The sequence below is a fragment of the Dromaius novaehollandiae genome, chromosome 14 (genome assembly GCF_036370855.1).
Source record: "Dromaius novaehollandiae isolate bDroNov1 chromosome 14, bDroNov1.hap1, whole genome shotgun sequence".
Taxonomy (NCBI): Eukaryota; Metazoa; Chordata; class Aves; order Casuariiformes; family Dromaiidae; genus Dromaius; species Dromaius novaehollandiae.
The window spans coordinates 7,157,458-7,181,165 of record NC_088111.1 but is presented as its reverse complement, the minus strand read 5'-3'; the positions used below and the strand labels follow the sequence as shown (position 1 = coordinate 7,181,165).

Below are 23,708 nucleotides of genomic sequence, written 5' to 3'. Positions count from 1 at the left end.
TGCTCCACTTGTCGGCTTGATTCTCTTGCAATGGAGCCATGCAAACTTTGGCTCTCCTTGCAAGTGGCATTGAAAAATGAAGCATGTGCTCGTTACACTGGAGGATTTGAAAAATAATATATTCTGGTAGCTACAGAATACTGCCCGAAAGGCAGAAGAAACATGCACTGCTTTAAAACCCTAGCTCTCAGGTCCAGCCCTCCTATAACAACAGCCTTTCCCTGAGTTCACTGGGAAAAAGATTTTAGCAGTGGTGCACTTGTCTGGTCCAAAACAGTCTTGAGTGGGGAAATATGTATTGCATACCCCTTCGCTGTTGTGAAAGCTTCTTTAATTGCAATAATGATGAAGTACTGCTCTCCAAAAACATTAAACCAATGCCAACAAATCTGGTAATTAGCAATTAGCCTCTATGGTAAAGCGTTGTGCAAGAGAGAAATATTCCCATTTCCAGTGTAGTGGGAAACTGTTTACTCCCTAATCACATGAAAATTGAAAGCTATGGCTGTGAAGCATGTTCCTAGTGCATTACTGCTCCTTAATACAGCACTACACAAAAATCAGCGAGTTAAACTCTAGAAGGATCCTGCAACACTGAATGAAGGTGACTGAACCTGGCACAGACTTTACAAAAATACACAGCATATGGTTTAAAAAGAGATGGCCCGGTACCAACGCAAGCAAGAACTCATTCATTTTTCTCCATGTTTGTTCTTCAGAAAGATGCAGCTTTCCCCTGGGCACATCAAAGGTGCCGGGTTTATTCTCTCTCGACTGAGAGAAGAAATCACCAGGAACAAAGTGCATCAAGTGAAACCAAACGATAAGAAACCCAGCTACACGGTGCTCCGGGATCTGATTTACTGCTGCAACGATCTGTCTGAACTGCACGTTCTCACTACACCCATTTGCATGCCTAATGATGCAGAAAATAACCCTGCGCTATTTTCTTTTGGGAAAAGTGTGTTTTTGAGGGTAAGCTTCATAGGCAGGTTCCTGTTTAAAATCAGTATGGACGGTTTATTTTCCTTTTAATAAAGCCCAGCTCTTGAAGAGACATTACTTCATTCATAAATATTGTTTCAAATATTTTAAATGCCTCTAGGACAGTAGTTTAAAGATAACAGAGCAATGCGAGCGCCACGACTGAACCCTATGGAAATTCTTCTCCGCTGAGAAACGCAGAGGTCTGAAAACCCGCAGGGTCGCCAGGTCTCTCCACCCTCGACGCCCCCAAGTTTGGCCTCCCCATCGGCCCCTTGGCCGCCGCCTCCCCGGGAACTGGAGCCCCGGGGCCGGCGCGGGCGAGGCGGGTTGCGCGGCGGCGGGCGCAGCGCCGCGGCCGCCCGCGGAGCCGCCCGCGGAGCCTCCCCCCGGGGCGGCGGCGGCCGACGGCGCGGAAGGAAGGAGGACGGGACTAATTTACCTACGGAGTCAATCTCCAGGAGGCGCTGCAAGTCGCGGATGCTGTGGATCTCGCTGTGCGCCAGCCGCTCGATGAGCTCCTGCGGGATCTCGGCCTCCTTCAAAGACACACACGCACCGCGGGTCACCGCGCAGCCCCGCGCAGCCCCCCCCCACCCCCCCAGCGCCGGGCGTCTGCGGCTTCGGGGCTGCGCCCTGCGGTGCTCGCGGGGTGCGGGGCGCCTGGGGAGGAGGCGCGGGGGAACCCCCCCCCCCGGGGCTCCGCTGCGCGCCCGCGGAGCCGCCCCGCCGCCCGCACACCCCCGCGGCCGAAGTTTGCCCGAGCGGCCGAAAGTTCAGCGCGGGCTGCGCGGGCGCGGATCGCCGCCCCCCGCCGCCTCCCACCCTGCGCAGCCCCGGTCCCGGGAAAGTTCGGGCCGCCGGCAGCGCCGAGCCCCCCCGCCGCCACCTGTGGCACCCGCGGCCGGCGGCCCCGCGCCGCCGCCCGCGCGTCGAGCCCGCTCCGCCCCGGGGCCGCGCCGCGGAGCCGCGTTTCGGGCCGCATCCAGCCAACTTCGCCCCGGGGCTCCCGCGGCGGCCGCTAACGGTGCCGGCGGCGTGCAGCGCCGTGCGCCGCGGGGCGGCTCCGCGCCCAAATCATCGCAGCGCCTTTGCACCGGAGCGAGGGGACAGGCGTGAATATAACCTGTATATTTTTATATATATATATTTTTTTTTTTTAAGCGTGCCCGCAGCCCCGCAGCGGAATGCACGGTCATTCCCCTTCGCCTCCGGCACGCATGAAATGGCAACTCGCTCCGCCGCCGCGGCCGCGCAGGGGCTGGGGCAGGGCGAGCGCTGCCGGCGCGGCGAGGCGCGGAGATGCCGCGGGGTCCCCCGCGGGTCGCCGCGCGTCTCACCTACCTCGCCGAAGGCGCAGGACAGGTAGCCAAAACCTATCAGCAACACGCAAGCCCAGGTCCTCATCGCGGTCTCATGCACTTTAGACACGCAGGGAAGGCAACGCTGATGGAGCGGGGCTGCAGGCCGGCTCCTGCCGCGCGGAAATTCAGTACCATCCCTCAGGGGCGAGGCAGCGCGCTGGCGCGGGGCTGCTCCGCATCCGCGGTGGCCGCGCAGCCTCGGCGCGGCGGCGGCTGGAGCGCGGCGCTGCCGGTGTTTGTATGTTCCCTCGGCCCGGAGCGCGGCCGCGCGCGCTGCTGCTGCTCTCGCTCGCTCCTCTTGGCTCTTAGGACTAGACCAGCCGGTACTTCTGCATATTTGCTTAGATCAGACCAAAGTGAAACCCAAGGAGTCGATCCGGAGCGCAGCCGAAACGCCCATCACCTGTCTGGGGCGGCTCGCCCCCCCGGCGGGCGGCGCTGGGGCCCGCCTCCCCCCGCCGCGCCGGAGCAGCGCGCAGGGAGCTCGCGATTTGCCGGCTCTGCCCCCACCCCGCCGGGCTGCCCTCCACCCTCTGCCCCTTCTGCAAAAAGGGGAAAATTAAAAAAAAAAAGATCTTTATTGATACGGATCGAAATGTTTCTCTCGCTGAGAATGGTCCCTCTTCCCTCCGCGGCTGGGGGCGAGGTTAAAAATAATAATTAGTTATGGATAATAGCAGTGATAAATCGGAGCGATATTGCAAGATCTCGCTGGCTGCCTGGGTGCAGTTCCTTCTCCACTTTGCACGGGAGAAAAGCGAGGAGGAGGAAGGAAAAAAAAAAATATATATATATATATATGCAGGAAGGTTTAAATCCCAAGGGGCCGGAGACGAAGTGCAAGCGGCGGCGGCGGCGGGCGCGGGCCTGTGTGCGGCGTGGCTGCGCGGCGGCGCGGCATATAGCGCGGCGGCGGCGCCATGCGCCTCCCCCGGCCCTCCCCCGGCCCTCCCGGCCCCGGCCCCGCCGGCTGCGGCCCCTGCCCCGCGGCCCGAGGGGCTCTGCCCACCGCGGGGGGGGATAATTAATAAGAACAACGATGATGATGCAGGGAGGGAAGCGCGGAGCGGGGCCGCGCGCGGGGCAGCCCCCGCCGCCCTCTGCGGCACTGGGGCGGCGGCGCGGCGGAGGGCTGGGGCCGCTGCGCAGCGGGCGCATCCACCTGGTGCCCCGCGTCCGCCGTAGGACGGAGGGGGCTCGCCGTGACCGAGGAGGGGGCTCCTTCACGGGTTTTTTTTCTTTTTTCCCTGCGGGGGGGCTCATTTTTTGCAGCAGGGGGAAGGCAGGGTGGCGGGCTTGTTTTATTTCTATTTTCCTTTCCTGTTGCAGCTCAGCCTTCACTGCACGGGAGAAAACCCCCTCCCTTAAAGATAAAAAATCCCCCCCCCCCCCAAAAAAAAAGAAAAGAAAAAGCGGTGCGCGGTGGCCGCGAGCGGCAGGCGCCCTCCGCCCTGCGGCACCTGGCTGCGGCATGCGCGGGCGCGGGGCTCCCCGCCGCGGCCGCGGAGACGCGGCGCCCCGGCCGCCCCTGGCCCGCCGCCGCCTCCCGCCCCCCGGGCAAGTGCCCCTTCTGCCCGGCGCGGCTTGGCACAAGGTGCCTGCTGCACCCTGACATCGCCCTGAACTCATTGTGATTTAAATAACAGCCCTTTCTCGTCTAAACAAAGCGTCTTAATAGCAGATGCAAAGAATTCAGCTCATCTGAAAATCCAATAGCATTTAAGTGGATTAACTGCAATAACACAACTGAGGAGTGATACTATCCTTCATGGAAGACAATAGACTGTAAATGCACAGCCAGGGAGACTTATCCTTTCATCTCTGAATTTCCTTCAGCATTTCAAAAGCGAACGCTTTCTAGAAGCCCTGGAGGGCTTTGCACGCTACTGGCTTGGACATGCTTCTAGGAAACAACCTGTGCTTTAATGGGCACTTTGCAATTGCATGGAAGTTCCCACCAAAACAGAAGTGGCCTTTCAAGTACGTTTAATTCTCTCTCATGATGTCATGTAGACTTACAGGGTGGTCTGCAGGACCACAAGGGGAAAAAAGAGGTGGGGGTTGAAAAGGGAGAAAAGGGAAAGAGATGTAAAAGATTTGGAAGCACTTTAAAAAGGGGAATGCTTTTTTTTTCTTTTTTTCTTTTTTTTTTAGCAGAAAACGCTGAGCCAGTGTGGAGCCATTCTCAAATGCCTTCTGATAAAAAAAAAAAAAAAAGGTTTGAGTGCCACATTGCAGCAGACCCGTCCTCGCTGGCAGCAGGGTAAGCCGGAGACAGACCAGATCAGGGCATTTTGGTAGTTGCCATCACTTTCTTACATGGGGGTTTACATCACAGAAGCAAAAAATGATGACTTCACTTAAAAAATGTCTGATCTGCACTTATCATTTGCTGGGGTTAAAGAAACAACTCCTATGGTCTGGGTTGTCATAGTAATAAAAATAATAATTACCAAACAGTGAAATAGATTCTGACAGTACCGGTCTCGCTGAGCATTTACTTCTCTTTTCTTCGTTCATTGGCTAGTGTGAATCTGGCATCAGCACTGCTGGGTATTCGTGTGCAGCTCTTTTAAGTGATATTCCCCTATTGAAGCCAATGTGGAGATAATTTCTACTGTATCTGTTGTTAAGAAGTCTTTGCAGTTTTGATTTTTCTTGCATTTCCCTCAATTTTATGAGAAACATACTGCATCAGCATCTTTTTTAAATCTGTCATTGTTGAGCTCAGATAAGCATCTTTCCCCTGGGTCGAGTTACACTTGGAGCAGCTTTTAACATTAGACTGTTTATATGGATCATTGCAAATATTTGATAATAAGGAAAAATATGTAAGATCCCAGAAGAGACCAAAGACCAGAGAACGTGAACAAAATTCACACGAAGATTCTGCAAACAGCTTTATACTTGGGTTGCCTCTCTGCTTATGCAAAAAATTGTCTCCTTGGGTGTTGTGTGGTATAAAAATGCATTTGCTCTAAGTCGTGAGAGTTTTTCAGGGATTCAAAGATAGACCTGCATGAAAAACACCGTACAAGAGAAATCAAGCAAGCACTTTACTCCTGCGTGGCACCCTTCCTACAGCCCACAGGTCTGTTAGAGCTGCGTGTACCATACCTACAACCACACAGGTAGAAAGAGTGACAGGGTGGTATTTATAGGTTTAAAAGAAAATCAGTACAAATAACAGAGCATCAGAAAATTATGTTTTGCTCTTTCTTATGTATTTAACAGGAGCAAGCAAGATAGTACTTGTCTAATTTAAAGGTGTTGCACATACTGCTAAAAGTCCCTCAAATGTCAGGAATTATAGTAGAACATTACAGGCGGCTGAGAGGGAGGAGCTCGGGCTTTGCACAGCACTTGGCTTGGGGACATGCTGAAGCTCCTTCATACAGACACAAAATGAAACTACTTCAGTGACATGAGCAGTTTCTGCAAGCATAAACCCAGGGTGCCCCCAAATCAGGTTTCCAGCCCCGTTTACACCTCTCCTTTAAACGAGTGCAGGCTCAGGTGTCAGAAACACGGCTCGGTCGAGCCCCGTGGTGGGACCAACTCATGTTTCAAAGAAGCTTCCTGGGCTGCAGAAAGGGTGTGCGGGCTGGGGGGCGGCCGAGCCGCGACAGGAGGGACAGCAGGCGATCCGGGACTTTGCCTCCTTGGTGATCACATTAAAATGAATCAGAACAGAATGAGTTTGGGGTAGGTTTATCGGGTGGAGGGGTCCTTTTATGGTAGTGGGCTGTTTGGGGCTATCCAGAGTGATTGAGTGCATCCTGCTAGATGTGTCCTATCACGGCAGCTGAAAATACACCAACAGCAAGGAGGGTCTTGGCTCCAGCAATGGACCATAAGAAATGCTCTCAGAAATTCAGACCCCGCATCACTGAGCATCAGTGCTGAACGATCCGATACCAGCAATAGAAGTGCAGAAAATCAAATCCACAGTGCTACGCAGGAAGCTCACCCGCTTTGGGGGGTTTCTCTCTGTTTTTGAACGTTCATTTCTTTGGCTTGTAGTTTCGGAGAGGTACGTGCCCACGGTGGGGGTAGGTCATCTTCCTTCTTGCTCGATTGGCACCTGCCTTGGGAGACGGGCACAAAGATGTCCTAGGTGTGAGTGAAGTCCAGGCACGGGAGCACAAACGCAGAACGGTCTTACGGCAGGAAAACCAGGCTCTTCCCTGAAAACTGGTCCATGAAGAGCAACAAGGCAAGACGCAAGGAGAGCAGGCAAAACAGTTGTTATTCCAGCTGTTACACCTACAAATATTATTTCCTTCTTTTCCAGCTCTTCCTTTTGGATCTCTTCACTGGCTCCGTCCTTCTGGCAGAGCTCTGTTTTCTTTGAAACTTTCTTTGGTGCAGCTTTCCAGATGCTTTCATGGTTGATAATTTTCAAATACTCACAAGATGCAAATCTGCTACGGGGTTTCAGTTAACCAGAGCGATCAGAAAGGGCTCCGTAAAGCTACACGGTGCCCCGGAAAGTGAATACACCAGGTTGCTGCAGCCTGTTTGCCCTGCGTGGGTCAATAACTCCGAGCCACGATATTTCTGGAGACCCTTTGCTCTGCTGGGAACGGGATAGGTCCCATGGGAGCCTTCAGTGGGCGGCGAGACCCAACTCTGCCTGTCGCAGTGGGCTGGCAGGAGCCACGGCAGCGTGACACACACTGCACCTTCAGGGCTGGAGCAAGATACCGTGTTTAGGCATTAAACCAGGCCACTCACATACCACCCCGGGCGCTATTTTCATGGGTGTAGGAAGTTGCTCCCGGGTCTCCACCCCATGGGACAGTGGAATCACTGCAAGTCCAGGACAGCTTCTGCCCGGTGGATTTGGCTGTTAAAAACAGGCTGTGGTTTGTCAGTAATACTTAGTTCATCCAGCTGAAAAACTGTTGAAGTACCAGCACAGTTTAAGGTATACGAGGTCGGTGGACTTTGTAAATGAAAGTAATACGCTGCGGCCTTGGTCCCCAGGGCCCTGCGCACGGCGTACTCATTTATCCTGAGCGATGTGGGTGTAAAACTCTGCTCCTCTGACTCAAATCAAAGCCAGTCGTGGCGATTCTGTGGAGACTATCCAGGATGTAACTCAGCCATGCTAAGTACCATAAAATTGTGATATTATTCTTCATTGTTTGTGACTTGGAAGCCCGTAGAGGCCTAGCTTGGAGCAGTCCATTTTATTAAGCTCCATCCAAACACAGCGAGATAGTTTTCTTCCGAAGAATTTGTGTCCTCAAAGTGCAAGCCCAGTTTGTGTTCTGGTATCCATGCAACCTTGTTGCTCCTACAACATTACACATTTGTCCTGTGAGATTCCCTCCCTTACAATAAAACTCACAAGAACGATACACACGTCCTCGGCTCCGCACACACCAGAGGCCGCAGGATCCAGCTTCTCTCGCAGGACGCAGGAGATATGATGACTGCTGGAGCGGGAGAGCTAATTTATTGTGAACCGTAGGTGTTTGCAATGGCTGTGAAGTTTCCTAATTCAATTTCTGACCCTTTTTGTCACAGAAACCCAGTTAATAAGAAGGAGAAGAGCAAATAGAAGGATCGTTTTTCTTTGTTTTTCTTTGTTTTTCAAAAAGTCTAGTGCAGAGTTATGTACATTTTTCTTTTTGCTTTCTTACATCTCCTGGAAACGTGGCAGCCTGCTGCTCCCATAGCCTCTGTGGCGGCGGTGGCCGGAGCGGAGCAGACGGCCCACGTTGGGGCATCCCTTGCCCAGCCGTGTGTCCCGGGGAATTCAGCGCTCTGCGACTGCTTAATCTCAATACTTCGTGCTTATGCAGTTTCTCACTCGAAGCCAATAAAGCGCCTTTATAACCACTCGGCACGTCACTGATGGGAAATGCAGAGAGGACACGGCGAAGCGAAGTAACTGGCCTGTGACTGTGGCACGCTGTGGATGGGGAGCTGGGAGCAACCATTGCCAAAGCCCCTCTGGTCTCCCAGCCACCATCTCTGTTTCCCAGGGCACGTTTTTAGCATTGTCCAGCTGTGTCGCAGGTCCGACTGCGACTCCCAGAAGCCCGGAGGACCCATTCCCTGCATTTGCACCACAACTGGATTTCTCCTTTCTTGCAAGAAGTGAAATGTGGAACCATCTTCCCCATCTGCCTGGATATAGCGGTTGTTTACCTTAAGCAGCGTTTTGTGACACTGCACCCATCCATCTGGCTGCAGAAGCCCTTCTTTACTGGAGAACAGAGAGAAAAGCTGCGTTAGCCGGGGCGGCAGGGAATGGCCCTTTAAGCATTGTCTGTTTAACTGTAGCACGATCTCTCCTGCACTCGAGTGCTTTCCATAAACAGCAAGTCATCCTGGAAGGGGAGGGAGAGCATGATAAATAATCCTGTTATTCATGCAACTGCGTTCTTTCATGAAACTGGGAAAAGGCAAAATAAAGTGGCGACTGTGAGGCTGAGAAAGAAATTCAAGGGAGTGGGTTGTGTTGCTGCAGTTATTTTGGGCTAGAAGATAATCTGAAGAGAGAAAGGTGCGCCGAAAAGGTTTCAAACACCAAGAAGGAACCAAGAGACGAGGGATGGAAGAAGAACTTTCCCTGCATCCCGGCTTTGCGTCTCCACTAACTCGGGGCAGCAAACTGGGGGAAAGCAACCTCACTTCTCCTGGGGAGCTGCTGCTCACAGGCAGGCTCCAGCGGGACAGGCGGTGCGGGGCACTGCCCCGTGCTGCCCCCAAACCACCAGCGACCAGCCCAGCCCTTGGTCTGTGGGGCGAGAGCAGCTTGTGCCCGGGGAGTGTATCAGCACCTTTACAGCTTCAGCAGTGACCTGACTGCATTTCAGTGGCGCGACGTTTGGGATTAGGACGAGCCACGTGGTTATAATCTCCCCAAAGTGCCCCTTTCCCCATAGCCTCCTGCCATCGGTGCGATTCCTGCAGGCATGCGGGAGCTCAAGCCGCTGTAACCAAGGCGGTCGTTGCAGTGGTGGAGAGGGACAATTCCCCTCCGTGTGCTAGACACTTCAGATGGAAAAAAAGGGAACATTTAAGACACCAGCCTCTCTGCTAGTGTAAATGGGACCAGCTCCATTTCACTCCAGTTCGGCCTCTCTGTTATACCGTCATTGCGTGAAACTCCCGTGAAGGCAAATGGGAATTACACATGGTGTGATGAGAAAGCAATAGGTGCCTTTGTAAATACTGCAGAATCACATGAGCCACATGTATCTTTCCTGAGCCACCCTGCCAAACTAGCAGGTGGTTTTTACATCAGGCCTTATATTAACACACTCCTACGTATGTCTGGCTGCATCTGCTGCATTAATGATCATTGGGTGCATAATGGCTGGGTTAGTTTGTGCAGTTAAATACCACGGGCAACGGCCCAGCCACGATGCCTGCTGACGCCAAACCGCGCGCGCTGCTTCTGTTTGTATCACGGGTTTTATTATCTCCTGCTCCTTCTCTGTGAGTTTTTCTTTGTTTCCTCCTCTCCCTGCATTTTTTCCTTGTTCCTGCCCATTCGTTCCTCTGTTCATGGTTTCCAGATCTCCCCCGCCCCTTCGTTTTCTCCCGCTTTCCCCGCAGCTTTCCTGTCTCTCTCCACTTTCCCTGGATGCCAGAGAAGAGGGACGCGGCAGCCAGCCCCGATGCCCCACCACAGCCAGCAGCCCGGGGAGCAGCGGGGAGCTCGTCCAGCCGGGGCACGTCTGGTGTCCAGGGCAGCACTCGGAGGCCTGGGGGCTGGAGACGCTGCTGTTTTAACTCCAGCCACTCTTACTGGCTGCTCTGGACATGCAAAAGGCCAGATCAGAGATTGGTGCAGCTTGAAAAACCTCCTCTACTTTTACTGTAAATGCAGACATCAAGCACAGCTGGTAGAACTGCGTCCGAGTTCAAAGCCACTGAGAAAACATGTGCCCTTAACAGCACCCGGGGTAAAACCCTGGTTTTACTGAACTCAGTGATAAAACTTTTTGAGGAATTAGTCTTCTGCTGTAATTACCAAAGACTTTTGAAATACTCTGTGGCCAGGCATGCAAGCCATTCAGAAACTGGGAAGGGCCAAATCTGAATTCGGCTATCGTAGGCTTCTGCCAAAACACCCTATGTTGGTAGAGCCCTAACTGAAGCTAGGCAGAAGTTCCCGAAGGTGTGTGAGAGGTGGCTCAGCTGCCATTGAAATGGGGGGGGACATTACTTGCTGAGAAGGATTTCCACACTACCCCTCTATCCTCCTTTGTTTATAACTGAAATGTAAAAATTCAAATATCCATGCTCGTGTGGTATCTGTGTCCATTGCCCATGCTTTTAGTGTCAGACTCGTTGTCCTGGTCCTTCATGGGAGTCTCCCCTTTGGTCCCAGGCTGCCCTGGCTGAAGATCTGGTTTCCTGCTGTACTTCCATGGCGTATGCACACACTCAAATACAGCAGCTGGTGGATCTTATTCACGGCTTAATCACTTCCCTCTGGAGGTGTGCGGTGTCTGTGTGGTCTTACTCAGGCCCAGCTTTCTGAAGGATGCAGAGGCAGGGTGCAAGCACAGGCCAGATTCAGTCCAGCACCGAAGAGCATGACTAACCACAAGTGCGGAGTAGTCTATTGACTTCATCAGGATGGGCCCGCTTCTTTCCCCAGCATGAAGCAGCTCCACCCTTTCCATCTCATGGTCATCTCAGCATCACATTGCTAGCAGCCCGCTGAGTTTCCACACCTCCCGGCTGACTTTCCCCAGGCCCTCTCTGATCTCATAACCACATCTTCCCCAGCGGGTCGCCGTATGGCCCGGTCCCACCCTCCGTAGGGGTTGGCTGTGTCACTGCTGCTTTCCGTCCAGCTGGAATTCCCTCCGACGCCCCGGAGCCATCTACCCCCATAACTGCCATCAGAAAACTTGGGCCGGGAGGGACTTTCTGCATTGCGTCTTGTGTTTCTTTGCTTCATGGTTGCATAATTCAGACTGGCTGTCGATTTAATTTGAAACGCCATTACGCCAGAACAAGGCCTTGGCATTTGCAGCATTTGAGAAAGATAAAATAGCGATAGGGAGCCAGATGGCTCAAGAGACTGGGAATCATCTATGGAGCCTTTAACTTCTACGTCACTGCTTCGAAATGCAGCTCTGACCTGCAGTGAACTTTGTGGTCTCAGTCCAATCTCTAGCGTATGTATGGTCATGCCAGAAAAACTTCCCTCGTGAAACGCTGCCTGCTTTGGCTGGGAGGCCCAAGGAGGTCTGTGGTGGTCTCCTCAAAGAGAGGACAGTCCCACCGGCTGCACAGGAATGGCTTGTCCCAGTGGCCCTTGCTGTGCTGGCGCATGGGCTGTGGCAGGAGAAATGCAGTTTGCAGCTTGGCCAGCTTCCACAGGGAGCACGTTTATTTCTCTCCCAAATTAGCTTTCAATCCATTCTGAAAATACCCGGGTAGCTGTCTCCTGAAGATGGTAACTCTGCACTCCCAGAGGTCTGACTCTGACCCCGTGTGTACGGGCCTCGTGAAAGGCTCCTCGAGGGGCGGGAAGCTTTGCCAAAGCATGGTAGAAAGCGTAAGAAGCAAATGAGAAGTCTGTGTCTGGTGTGTCCCGAGGAGAGAAACAGTATGAGAACAAAACCTGGCCACGCACGCAGGAGCCAAGAGGCCATACTAGACTGAGTTACAATTTCTTGTGGTCTAGTCTTCCTTCCCTCTGATGGTTGTTTTCTAATTTAGCTATGAATGAAGAAAAAAGCAGCAGGTGCCAGAGAAGAGTGAAATGGCGCTGAGGTCATTGCACATGGAAGAGGAGAAAAGCAATCCAGACCGCTGGGTTTCATTTACCAGAGCCATAACAGTCTGACAGTGCTTCAGGCTCCTTTCTGCTAAAGACCTTTACCATACCTGAAGGCAACAGAGCCAAGAACCTGTTTCTCCTTGTGAGGCACCTTGGCTTTGGCTTGGCTTGTCCCTTGTCTCTCCTGAGGCCATCTTCACTAAAATAACCCTCCTGCCCTGCCCCTGCTCGCCCCGGGCTCCCCTTTCGGGTCCCGCGGGTGGGTGATACGCTGCCGACGTCCCACACTGGAGGACCCACACCGCCAAGCATCCTCCTGCGGGCTCCCCGGCAGCCGGTTTCACACTGCACGTCCGTGATCCCGGCTCAGCTCTGGGGATCTGCTTTGTACTATTAGCCATCGTTTGGTTTATATTCGCGTATCAGGCTGTGACCCTGAACTGGCTTCTCCCTTTAAATTCCTTCCACTTGGCTCTGCCCACACTGTCCACAAAGCCTCTCAAAGAAAAGCAACTTGGAAAAAAAAAAGAAGAAGAAAATCCCCCTTCACAACAAAACGTCCTTCTCTCTCCAGGCATCTCCGCCCGGGTGTGGTTCCCCACGCTGCCCCACAACTCGGACGCAGAGGCCGCCGGGTCGGGGTGTCCCAGCGAGCGGCAGGGGCACCCACGCGGCACCCCTGGCTGCAGGGAGCAGGGAGCCTGCCCGGACTCACCGCGCCGCGGCAAAATGTGCTTTTTTCCAGCTCCCCCCGCCTCAACCCCCATCTCTTTCTCAGCATCTGCCATTATCCATCCCTGGGTCTTCTGCTGAACGCCCACCGCGGGGGACGTGGCCCACGAGGCTTCCTGCTCTGGCTTTAGCAGCCAGGAAAACCCCTTGCGCTCTCGTTCTTCGATACATATAGGGCGTCCACATAGGGTGGCAGCTACATGAGCGTGCTGGTGGGTGTCGAGCTTTGCATTTGCCCTCGTGAGTTCATGCCAAAAGCATTTGCAAGTTCAGCTGGTTTGCAGGATTTCTCGCTCCCCCTCTCCTTCTCCCTTTCATGGTTATTTATTGAGTCTAATAAATGCGTCCTGCTTCTTGTCCCCATCGCCCCCCCGGCGGGCCGTACCGCTCACCCCTGCCTCGCGCTCCGTTTTCTGTTTGCAGCCCCACGGTTTTTAGCGTGCCCTCGTCCTGCCCTGAAGTCTTAAAGACCAGGCTTTCGGCTGCTGGCTCCAGGCGAGACTCTCAGTCAGATCAAAATAAATTATGTCATACTCGTTGCTGTTATCAAGCCTTCCCTTTAGCCTCTATTTTCAGCAGCTATTTTTGGATGATTAATAATTTACGATGAGGCTTGGCAAAGCAATGGTTAAGGGACAAAGCTGATCTGACTCAGGAGCCCTCTGGACAGAAGCAGTTTTATAAAGTCTTAGAAGTGCTATTTTTTCTTTCGGAAAGGAGTGGATTTTTTTTTTAAGTGTTGTGAGAACAGGAATGTTTCTTTTTTAGCCAATTCCACATACTTTTTGTTATAGGAGAAGATGTGGTCTGAGGGTTTTAGCAGAGGCTAAAACAGGGGAGAACTGGATCTATTTTGGTGGTGTATCAAGTGAATAGGAAATAATCGAAAATGCTCCATTAAAAATGAGTTTACCAGGAGCTCACGGCGAGCGCTAGACAGCCCTCGCCATGCCTGCGCTGCGCTCAGCGGGCCACGCGGCCAGGCGTAAACGTGAGGATTCGGCCCATTCACACTCTTGGGCCAAAATACACCCCTTTGATCATGCTCTCCTGGGATTTGAGGTTTCAGGCGTATTTCTGTTGTTATAAAAGAAGCATTTTGGCACCCGCAGGTTGCTGCGATGCTATTTCCAAGAGTGTGTATTGGATGTGGACAAACACGTCTTGCCCAGGACGCAGCCAAGACTCTCACGAGCGCTGGGTAAGGGGCAGCGTGCGGCTTTGCTGGGTCTGCGGTGCAGCGAAGAGCCTGTGCTGTACGCTGAATAACCCCTGCCGTGCACCGAATATCCTGGGCTTCCCCGGGCTGCTGCTGCCCGAGGCGCCCCAGCAGCCTCCTGCCCGCTGCAGGCCATTGCCCTTTCCCCACCCGCTGCAAAGGTGGGACCAAGGCAGAGCTTAAATTCACCCCTTCCCACTGAAAATGCCCAGCCACTGCTGCCCGGCTCAACGGCAAGGCGACGCCGGGTACCGCCACGCCAGGGGAGCCCGGGAGCGGCACGCGGCCCCGCGGAGGACACCCAGCCCTCACAGGCCTTTGGACGGGTGCACGGGTCGGCTGGCAGCCTCGCCTGTAATGATGGGTGGGACCTGAAACAGATTAAAAACCGGAGGCCAGAACTTTTTTAGACTAATCTGCTAATGCCAAAGGATCGTATTTGGCAGCAACATAAGGCGAGTTCTCATCGGTTTGTATTTCTGCTTTTCTTCCCTTTAATAATCTTATTTTGTACGTCTCTGCGTGGAGTCCGGAGGCAGATAATCCTCCCCCCGTTCACACCCGAACGCCGCCCCACGGGAACCCGCGCGTGGTGCTGCCGCGAGCCGGGCTGGGAGCGCCGTTCTGCCCAGCAGCCCCTGCGGAGCTGGGACCGGGTCTCGGAGGGTAACGGGTAGCGTAGTGTCACCAAAGAGAGACGTATGGACGTTTTTATGAGAACTTTCAAAGTCCAGAAACATCAGAAAAGCACGATGACTTGTTCCCTCTTGCAGGGGAGAGCTGCAGCTATCAGAATATGAAACATTTTGATGGTTGCAGGGAAGAAACTCGCAATTTTTCCTGAATACTTTCACCCCTAATGGGAATTTTCTCATGAAGTGCTCAATCTGAATGACCTTTTGTACTGCAGAACAAACTGATGAGTATTTTCCCTACCAGGTTTTTCTGAAGACATTATGACTTCTGACAGGAGATTAGCTGACATGGTTTATTAGGAGGTCACGGAGCACTGAAGAAACTTGAAGGTATCTGAGATCTCGAAAACAACTATCTGATGCCAATAAGCAACTTGAGATACTAATAGATTCAAAAAGCAGAAAGTGTGGGCCAAAGTCGGTGCTGATATAACCCCTCGCTATTGGTGGAGTTACCCCAAGGCTGAATTTGCTGTAAGAAAGTCAAGCTAGGGAGCGGGTTAACTTCTAAGAAACTCAGACTGAATGAAATATGGGAATTAATTGGTAAGGTCAGCAATAAAATCATGAGTCCATTGCAGAGGAAACAGGATTCATTTCTAAAGGTCTAAGAATGGAGCCTTTACTAGATTTATGGGGCTAAGGTGATGAGATAGAGGTCGGCTAATAACCTTTCAAATCACCAAGGCAGACCAAATATGCTTTGCGATCGTCCGCTCGCTTTGCAGTGTGTGTGCGCCGTGTTTGGAAAACAAGGCCCTTTCTGTCTCTGCTGAAACAGAAGCAACAAAATAACATTACTTGTTAGGGAAATGCCAAAACATAAAAAGATAATTGAAACATTCAGGCTGGCAATAAATGGGGATAAAGGCAATAAATCTTGAGAGCACGCTGAGTTATCTCAGGAAGGAGTTGCCGGTGCTATTCTTTGGCCATCCTCTGGCCAGCGCAGCGAGGCTTCCTTTGTTGACTATTGAGCTGGAGATTATTCCTCACCCAAGGCCACAAACGGGCGATACGCAGAAAGGGATGCAGCCATGTGGAGTCAGAAAAGATACGTGTCCCTCCTGCTGCCCCTTGTTTTCTCTCCTAATCCGAGAGATTTTGTGCCCTGCGCAGCAGTGTGAATGGCTGCAGATGAAGCTGGGTTTACTAACGCTGTAGCTATGCAGCCAGCAAAACACCGGCTGCTCAAGCTGAGCGGGCCCTGAGCAGGGCGACTTCACGGGCGAAGGACACGTAGGCTCTTATGGAGCCCCTCCAAGGCCGTATAGCTTGGTCCCAGCACACCCATGTCCCCTGAGGGCCACGTGCCCAACTCAGAGCCCCCCTGGACACCAGTGGAGGAGGCACACCAATGGCATGTCCCAGCTGCCCGGTGGCTGCAGCCACTGCTCCAGCACCCGCAGGCTCACACACCGTCTCCAGGGCTTTTTCTTCATTCCTGCACTTATGATCCCTGGTGACTGAATTTATTTTGACAATACTAAACTCAAATTAAATGGCCAAGGAACCCCCATAACTCTACAGATCTGATATAAAAGGGGACACATCAAGTTTCCTTCTGGTTTTATGCATGGCAGAAATATGAGCAACAGAGGGGGAAAAAACCTGCAAACAAAAAAAGTAGCCTTGAGTCTTCTGCTTATTACATGGCAGCAAAGGTATGTGCTGCAGCGAAGCTCTTGGCTCGCAGCCTAACCCTGCTCTCACAGAGGTCCCAGAGAAGTTTTGAAAGCCCAAGAGGAATGCGCTTATTCTGACGAGTAGTATCCCACCTCGCCTGCCCTGGGACAAGCGTCAGCGCGGCGACGTGCTGCCGGGCACCTGCCTTGCAGCACCCACCTCCTCGCTCTCAAAGGTTTCTCAGCCTCGGGCACTCGCTCCGTTGCACAGCATTGCTTTGCCGTGCTGGGCGCAGGGCGTTTCTCCTCCCTCCGCAATGCAGCTGCCCTGGTGGGACATGGACACCAGGCACCACATCTGAGCCCAAGGACAGCGATCCTTCCCTTCAGATTTTCCCGGCGGTTTCAGAAACCATGCTCTGCCCTTTTGCTTCATTTCGGGTTCTTCAAATGCCAACAGGATTTCAAAATGCTTGGCCAGAGGGAAAAATGTCGGGGAGAATGATATTTCTCCCCACACGTCTTTCCCCCATCTGTAAATGCTCAAGGGCTTCACCCTGCAAGCACTATCAAGACAAAACTGAAGTCGGGGCAGGAAGGATGGGATTTTTTCAAGGCAGTTCCAAGCTGGGCAGTAAACACAGAGCAGCCAGTTACTGACTGTCTGGGCTGCTCTGCTCTCATCCAATACAGAGCAGACACCGTTCGGGGAGACCTGCTTTTCCTAAGGTGCTGGTGCAGCTCCTCACACAGAGCTCTCCAGGGTGAGGTCTCGAGACATCACTGTAAAAAACCAGCGTCCTGCTATGTGAATGTTGTTCTGATAAGAATCACCTCTCCTGTAAAAGGCAGCCTTTTCCTTTCCTGTGTTGTAGCAATTTTTCTGCAATTTTAACTTATCACTGACCGGCTTAGGCTGCAAGCGCTAGTACAGCACACGCAGCAGCCTGCTCTACCTTGGGGTGGACAGCGTGGATCAGATGGCACCGGATGGTTTCAGCATGAATCACTGCCTGCCTATGTAACCAGCATTCCCATAACCCAAATCTATCAAAAAGAACATAAACCACATCAGAAGCCAGTTCTCGGATACTCGTTTGCTAAGACTTTGGAAATCTCTTATATTAAACAGATCATCTCTTTATAGGAGAGCAAAGCTACCCTAATTATACAAAGGGTGGAAAGGGACAATCTCCCATCTGGAAAGGCTGTTTAACTTTTTTCTGGCTTCCTAAAAAGCCGTTGTCTTGTAAACTGCGCATTCCTGCGCGAGCCTGGTAGACACAACACTGCCCGCGTCCCGTCCAGAGGCGTGCGAGGGCGGCTCTGCTCGCCGCAGCGCGGCGGTGCCGGCACGGGCCGGCACGGGACCCGCGGCCCGAGGGCCAGGTGGGCTGGTGCCGGCTCTGCCGGGCTTTCAGAGCAGGATGCGCTGCCTTTTGGAGGCCACTGGCTTTCGAAGGGCTGAGCTTTGCATCCCGAGAGCCCACAGCCCCTCTCCTCCGGCTGCCCGCACCCCACGGCGCCCGCCTGGGCTGCACGGCAGCAGGTTCAGCTCCAGACCATGTTTCACAGCAAGGGGCCTTTCCTCTTCGACCTTTTAATTCCCTCCGCTGCCGAGCTCCCTGGTAATACCGGGGATTCCCACCCCTCACCGCCCAGCTTACATTTTAGACTTGGGATCAAATGGAGGAGCTTTCCTATAGCCGAATTACTGGGCTCGCAGTGATCTTGCTGGGGGCACGATGGGCTCGTGAGCATTGCTCTGGGGCATCTCCCTGTATGGCTGCAGATGGGATGAAAACCCCGGATCTTCGAGAAGATGAACTGCCTGGCTACGAAGGCTGCCTCCTCTCTTGGAAGTCGCCTGGTCACAAACAGGGACAAACTCACTCATGCTGCACTGGGTGGAAACTCAGAATATTAAGTAGCATCCATCAAATGCCCTTTGCTTGCAAACCACATGCAATTTTTTTCTGCATCTAAGAAATCAACTGTGAATAACAGCCGCAAGGTACTAACATTAAGGCAGATCTTTTGGGGAAGATTTTATTGCTGTGTTGTGATAATCTGTCAGTTGTATTCTGTACTTAGTACCTTACCAGCAGCTTCCTTCATCTCTAGGCGATAAAGTATTTAATTTCCATTTGTTTACGTACTTGGTTACATGCTATTGTACAGCTGATCTGCCTGAAATTCATGCTTTGTTGAAGGTATGTTTTTTTCAAAAGGTTTTACATTACTGAAAGCAGTAAATCGCAAAATAAAGCCATTGTTGCAAATATCACTTGAAGCTAATCTTAATCTAATCCATAGTCAATATTTATCCACAGTATAAAAGTGGCTGGATTTGTTTACAGTTTCAAATTGTTGGAGAGAGGATTCCATATAGATTAGCCAGCTAATCTGCTGTAATCTGCTTAAAAAGCGACCAAAATGGGTTTTCTTTCACTGAATCATGTTAGCCCCACACGCACAACGACTTCAAATACAGAATGGATTCAAACACAAAAGGGCCTTTACCTTGTGGGCACTCGCAGGACATTGCTCACATTGCACGGGAGCCATAAATCTCCTCTTCTGCCTTGAAGAAAGGGACAGCTGCAGTGACTGAGTTTAACCTGAAATGTGTGTCAGGCTCTTCCACCCCGGCTCCTGGCTGCAGCGTTTGAACTACATGGCCTGAGGATAACTGAGCTCTGATGAGGCACCTGGAAGGTGTTTTCACAGAAATTGTCCTTTCTGAATTTATTCTATTTTGCTCCCTCCTATGGAAGATCTATGTGAGCTGCATGCTCCTGAGTTAATAAGGAAAGCACCGTGCTCTTCTTGGAGTTTCTAACTTTGGGGATGAATGGGAAATTATCCCATGCTCTTTACCTACAACTCAACTTTGCTTACAAAGAAATTATGACACAAGGGGGAAAAGGATTTTAGATGCTCACCATACTCGAGAAGGTCTCCAGCTGAGCCGGGCTCACACGGGTGCTACATGTGTGTCTCCTCGGGGGGCTGCAACATTCAGGCTTGGCCTTTTCATAGTCCAAGGAGTTGGGAGGAAAGCGTGAGCAGAAAGGAAACTCAAAGACCTCCACCCACCGAGCAATGAGCACCTAACACTGGTAGCAGCATTCATTTCACAGGTGGCCGAGACAGTGTGGATGGAGATGAAATCCTATTCTGTTGTTGTTCATGCCCATGTTTGGAGGGTTGTGGAGGGCACAGCGATCCCTCCTGAGCCCCGGCGCAGGGCACTGCGGAGGCAAAGGGGCAGCTGCTGGCGGGTGCTCGGTGAATCCCGAAGCGGCTGCACCTCTCCCCGGCGGGCCCGGCAGCCGGCCACCTCGCCTGGGGAGAAACGGGCCGAGACGATCCTCTCTCCATGATTGAGGCCACTTCTTTCCTACTTACTCATGACATCTGTGACCAAGCAGGCAGCAGTCAGCAGAGCTCGGGCTCACGGAGGACCAGGTTACCCTGCCTCTCCCCTGCTGCTCACTGCTTCCAGGGCCCGCGCTGGGCAGGACGGAGCAGACCCTTCCGCTGCAGCCCGGCTCTGCTGCGAGAGGTTTAGACCAAACAGGGAAACATGCAGAAGGAAAAAAGAGGCACCGTGCTTCACCCCATAAACAGCAATACCCCCGGGCTGCAGCTTCCAGCGTGGGAAGAGATTCGGCCCATCACCTGTGCTGCCCTCTGGCAAAGGCATTAGCTTTCGGCGAGTGGGCAATCACTTTTTTTTTTTCCTACCGCATATCCCAAGTGCCGGTAGATTATTTCAGTGTGGGTCTCTCTGAATAATACATTCATCTGCAGTCCTTCCCCCACCCCGTCCTCAGCAAGGCCTTCATTAGTTGAATACAGTGGCTCAGCTCCAGCACACACAGCTGCCGTCACTGCTGCAATTCTTTTGCCTTGAGAAAAAGCATATACAATTTAATATGCTCCTGGCACAACAGCTTTTCTGTAGCCGAGGAGGCGGGTTTGTTTATGGCTATTTTGATAGGGCAGCTTTCATCCAGACACAGGTTCTGCGGCATCTCCTCGCTCGTACAAGAGCGCCTTTGTTGGGCTCGTTCTCGTGCTCCTTGGGAACCGCTGGCGACTTTGGTACCTTCTCCTGCCCCCTTAAAATGCAAGTTTTAAAAAGCCCCCCTCAGTTAATTCTGTTTTTCTCTTACTTCATTAAAAGCTAAATCCTGGGCTAGGAGCCAACACGCAGGCAATAGGAGAGGGTGTGATGCTTTACTGGATATGTGTCAAGGACATGAACCATCCTGCCATCTCATGGTAATTTGTCCCACATTGGCCCATCGTCACATGTGCTGGACACATCTGAGCGTTCCCGTCAGGCGGAGCAGAGCGTGTGACGCTGCCGGTGGCTGTTAGCGGTCAGTCGCGGGCTTGCCAGGCGCAGGAGCAGCTCTATTGCTTTCCCAGCTAGCTTCGTCAGCCTCGCCAAGATCAATAGAAACCGCGCACGAGGACCTGCCTCCTTCCTCCTGATTACGGGACTTTTCAATACACGCAGGAGTCGGCGCGCGGCAGACGCGGATTATTTTTTGGCAGCCGCTCCTGCCGTCGTCGTTACACGAGCTGAACTGCGAGTCGCGACACACGGCGAGGCTCTGCGCCGCACCGCGGCTGCACGTTTCAGGCTGCAGCTTCCCGGGCAAGGTGGGGCCCGCGGCAGATGCACCTCCGGGCTGGAAAGTCTCGATCGAATGATCCGCGGTCTGCAAAGGCGGCCAAATACTTCTATCTGGCAAATTGCTTGAGCTGCCCCTGGATGAGAAGGAGAAAGAATCTCTTGTGTTTTTCAACTGTTAAGTCTGTTCTCTCTCTCTGTCGTAGTGGAAATAAATTGTGGGAGGGCTTGGCCGGCACTAATTCATGGCCGTGTTCGATCTGAAGTCTCTGCGACTTTGTGCTTGGACCACAGATACAAGCGAGAAAATGAAAACTGCCAGAAATACGACTAATCATCAGATTATCTTAAACACATGGTAACAAAACAGAGTCACTCTGTGGCGCGTATAAATTCCACACATGTGAAGGAATGTAAAGCAGCTATTGTGCCCACACTTTGCAGATCCATTTCACCATTTTCACAGTTTATCTGGAAAATACATACTGCATGGTACTGTACGTCGTATTTCACTGCTATGCACCATGATGTCTTCTAATTGAACAATCGCCATACTTGTAGTCTAAGAGCAATACAAAAGTGCTTTCAAATAATAACAATACATTTTCTGTATAAAGAGGATAGGGAGTAGCCACTTCCCAGAAAGGCTTGATTTCCCTCGAGCCAGCAGTATGAACATCCATAGAGCCAGCAACAGCAGGCAGTGGTGAGAAAATCTCTACCTCATCATCAGTCTATATGTTGTGTGTCCAACTGCGAGTCCTTGCAAAAGCCGAGCGGAGACTCTCAGCACCCACCACGGGCCGGGTGAGCGCACCCAGCAATTCCCTACAACGCCAGGCTCCAGTTAATCAGATCGGGGGCAGGAGCTTCAGTGAGGGGCACTTTTTTTGGCAGATCAGATCTTTTCAATTTGAACGAAAACTGTAAATAAAGAAGAGCGCTGTTCTAACAGCCTGGCTACTAGAGATCATGTAGAAGTGCAGCATCTGCCAATTCATTCAGCATTGCTGGCCCATGGAACCAAACGGCACGCTGTTGTTCCATGTTTGGAGACAGTTTATACTGGAATAGGAGCAGTCGTCTTGGGTAAAATGATTATATTTTTCCTCCGTGAAAACTCGTGACTTTTTAAAGAGAACTCTAGACACTTTAACTTGCAAAAGTACAGAGGCATGGGGACACACATGTCTATGCAGCAGAGATTCTTCACATTGCTTTGCAGAAAACAACGTGAAAACAAAGATTAAAACACAGCCAGAAGGGACTGAAGCCCTCAGATGGTTACCCAAGCAGTCCTGAGGCAGGAATCAGCATACATCCAACGAGCCATTCGTGCTGCTTTGCTTTCCTGGGCAAAGTGCAGCTTCTTTTCTAAAAGCTGAATCCAGATTTTTAGATATCAGGCGAATCACTCTGGTATTGGAGTTTGATCGAGCACAAAACATCCTCAGCCTTCCCAAAAATACCAGATGGCTGCAGATGCCAGCTCCTTTGGCCAGGCAGCTTTTTCTGAGAGAAGGCCAGCTTGTTGTGTAAGTGCTGCATCCCAGATAAAACTCTGCTGAACAGCCAACAGCCACAGAAACGCCCTTGGAGGAGGAGCATCCAAGCCAATGCCTTCCCATAGCTTCAAGGCTGCACATGCACTGATACCTAAATACGTTCTCCTTCCCCAGAGGGAACTGGGACCTATCGACGTTACTCTGGCTGTGGAAACATCCCCATGAGTGTCTGAGCAGATGTGTGCATTTGAAGAAGGGGGAAATAAGATACAGTCAGAGTTGCTAAATCATTAAAAACAAACAAATAATAAAAAAAAGACCTGGCTGGGCATGTAAGAATAGATAATTCTCAGCAGATGAGCCACTCTTTGAAATATAAAGTGTGATCTTTCAAACCAGTTAATGCTCGCTGGGCCAACGGTGTAACAATAAATGTCTTCCTACCCTGCTAACTTCTATCCACCCGCAACAGTCCTTCAGGACAACACTGCAGTTGCAGTGACTGTATATTCATATAGCACTGCAAAAAACAGAAGGCAGTAAGATCTCGGGCTCTTTTTAACGTGATCATCATGTTTTTGCCTCTGCACTAGATAACGTTCTCTCTCTCTCTCTGCTGCTACACAGAAATGTGCACAAAGAACAAATGTGATCTCCTCTATAAATGGGTCAGTGAAAAGATTTATGCGCCATTCAAGACCTCAAACTGAAAGTGATGCACAGACCTTGTGCAACCTTCACAGCAGAGGGAATTTCACCCTTAGCGAGGTGACTCCACTTCTGAAGCAAGGCCACTTACTGCAAGAAAAACAAAAGCAACCAACAGCCAAACCAACCGACATGCCTTGGAATTATTTTATTCTTTTATCAGCTCTTGGCTCCCACTAACACATGAGTGGGTAACACGGTGTCAGACTGTGCTTGCTGGAGGACTGAGGGTTCAAAGGGAGGATTCAGCTTTAGGCACCCATTGCCACAAAGCAGTAGGAATGTTTAAGATTTCTTACAGTGAGCTGCTCCACACCCTAAAGCATGGTCAGCCATATGGGTCCTGTCAAAAAACTCTAAAGGTACAATTAGTTTCTATTAAAAAAAAGTCTTTACTTTTGTCCTGGAGTCCTGAAATGGCTGTGATACAATTAAAATCAACCGAAAAAAGAATGACAATGAGGA

At 51.8% G+C, this 23,708-nt stretch overlaps 1 protein-coding gene and 1 long non-coding RNA gene across 9 annotated transcripts in view; both read right to left on the bottom strand.

Annotated features, from left to right (window-relative positions):
- The window catches only part of PDGFA (platelet derived growth factor subunit A), a 37,308-nt gene extending 34,099 nt beyond the window's left edge, over positions 1 to 3,209 (bottom strand). For 7 of the 8 annotated variants that reach the window (XR_010391591.1, XR_010391595.1, XR_010391594.1 and 4 more), the window contains exons 1-2: positions 2,329 to 3,209; positions 1,427 to 1,523 (exon numbers count right to left, since the gene is read on the bottom strand). Coding sequence is in view for 3 of the 8 variants with exons in the window: in XM_064520226.1 (XP_064376296.1) it covers positions 1,427 to 1,523; positions 2,329 to 2,391 (160 nt within the window). In the remaining 5 variants the exon portion in view is untranslated. The remainder of the gene's footprint in view (positions 1 to 1,426; positions 1,524 to 2,328) is intronic. The other variant, XM_064520228.1, reaches the window with a different exon arrangement.
- A 2,271-nt stretch (positions 3,210 to 5,480) lies between these two features.
- On the bottom strand, positions 5,481 to 22,584 carry LOC135329926 (uncharacterized). The gene is made up of 2 exons (XR_010391590.1): positions 19,328 to 22,584; positions 5,481 to 8,692 (listed from the first exon to the last, which is right to left on the bottom strand). It is a non-coding gene; the product is annotated as an uncharacterized LOC135329926 (long non-coding RNA).
- Positions 22,585 to 23,708: the final 1,124 nt, after the last annotated feature.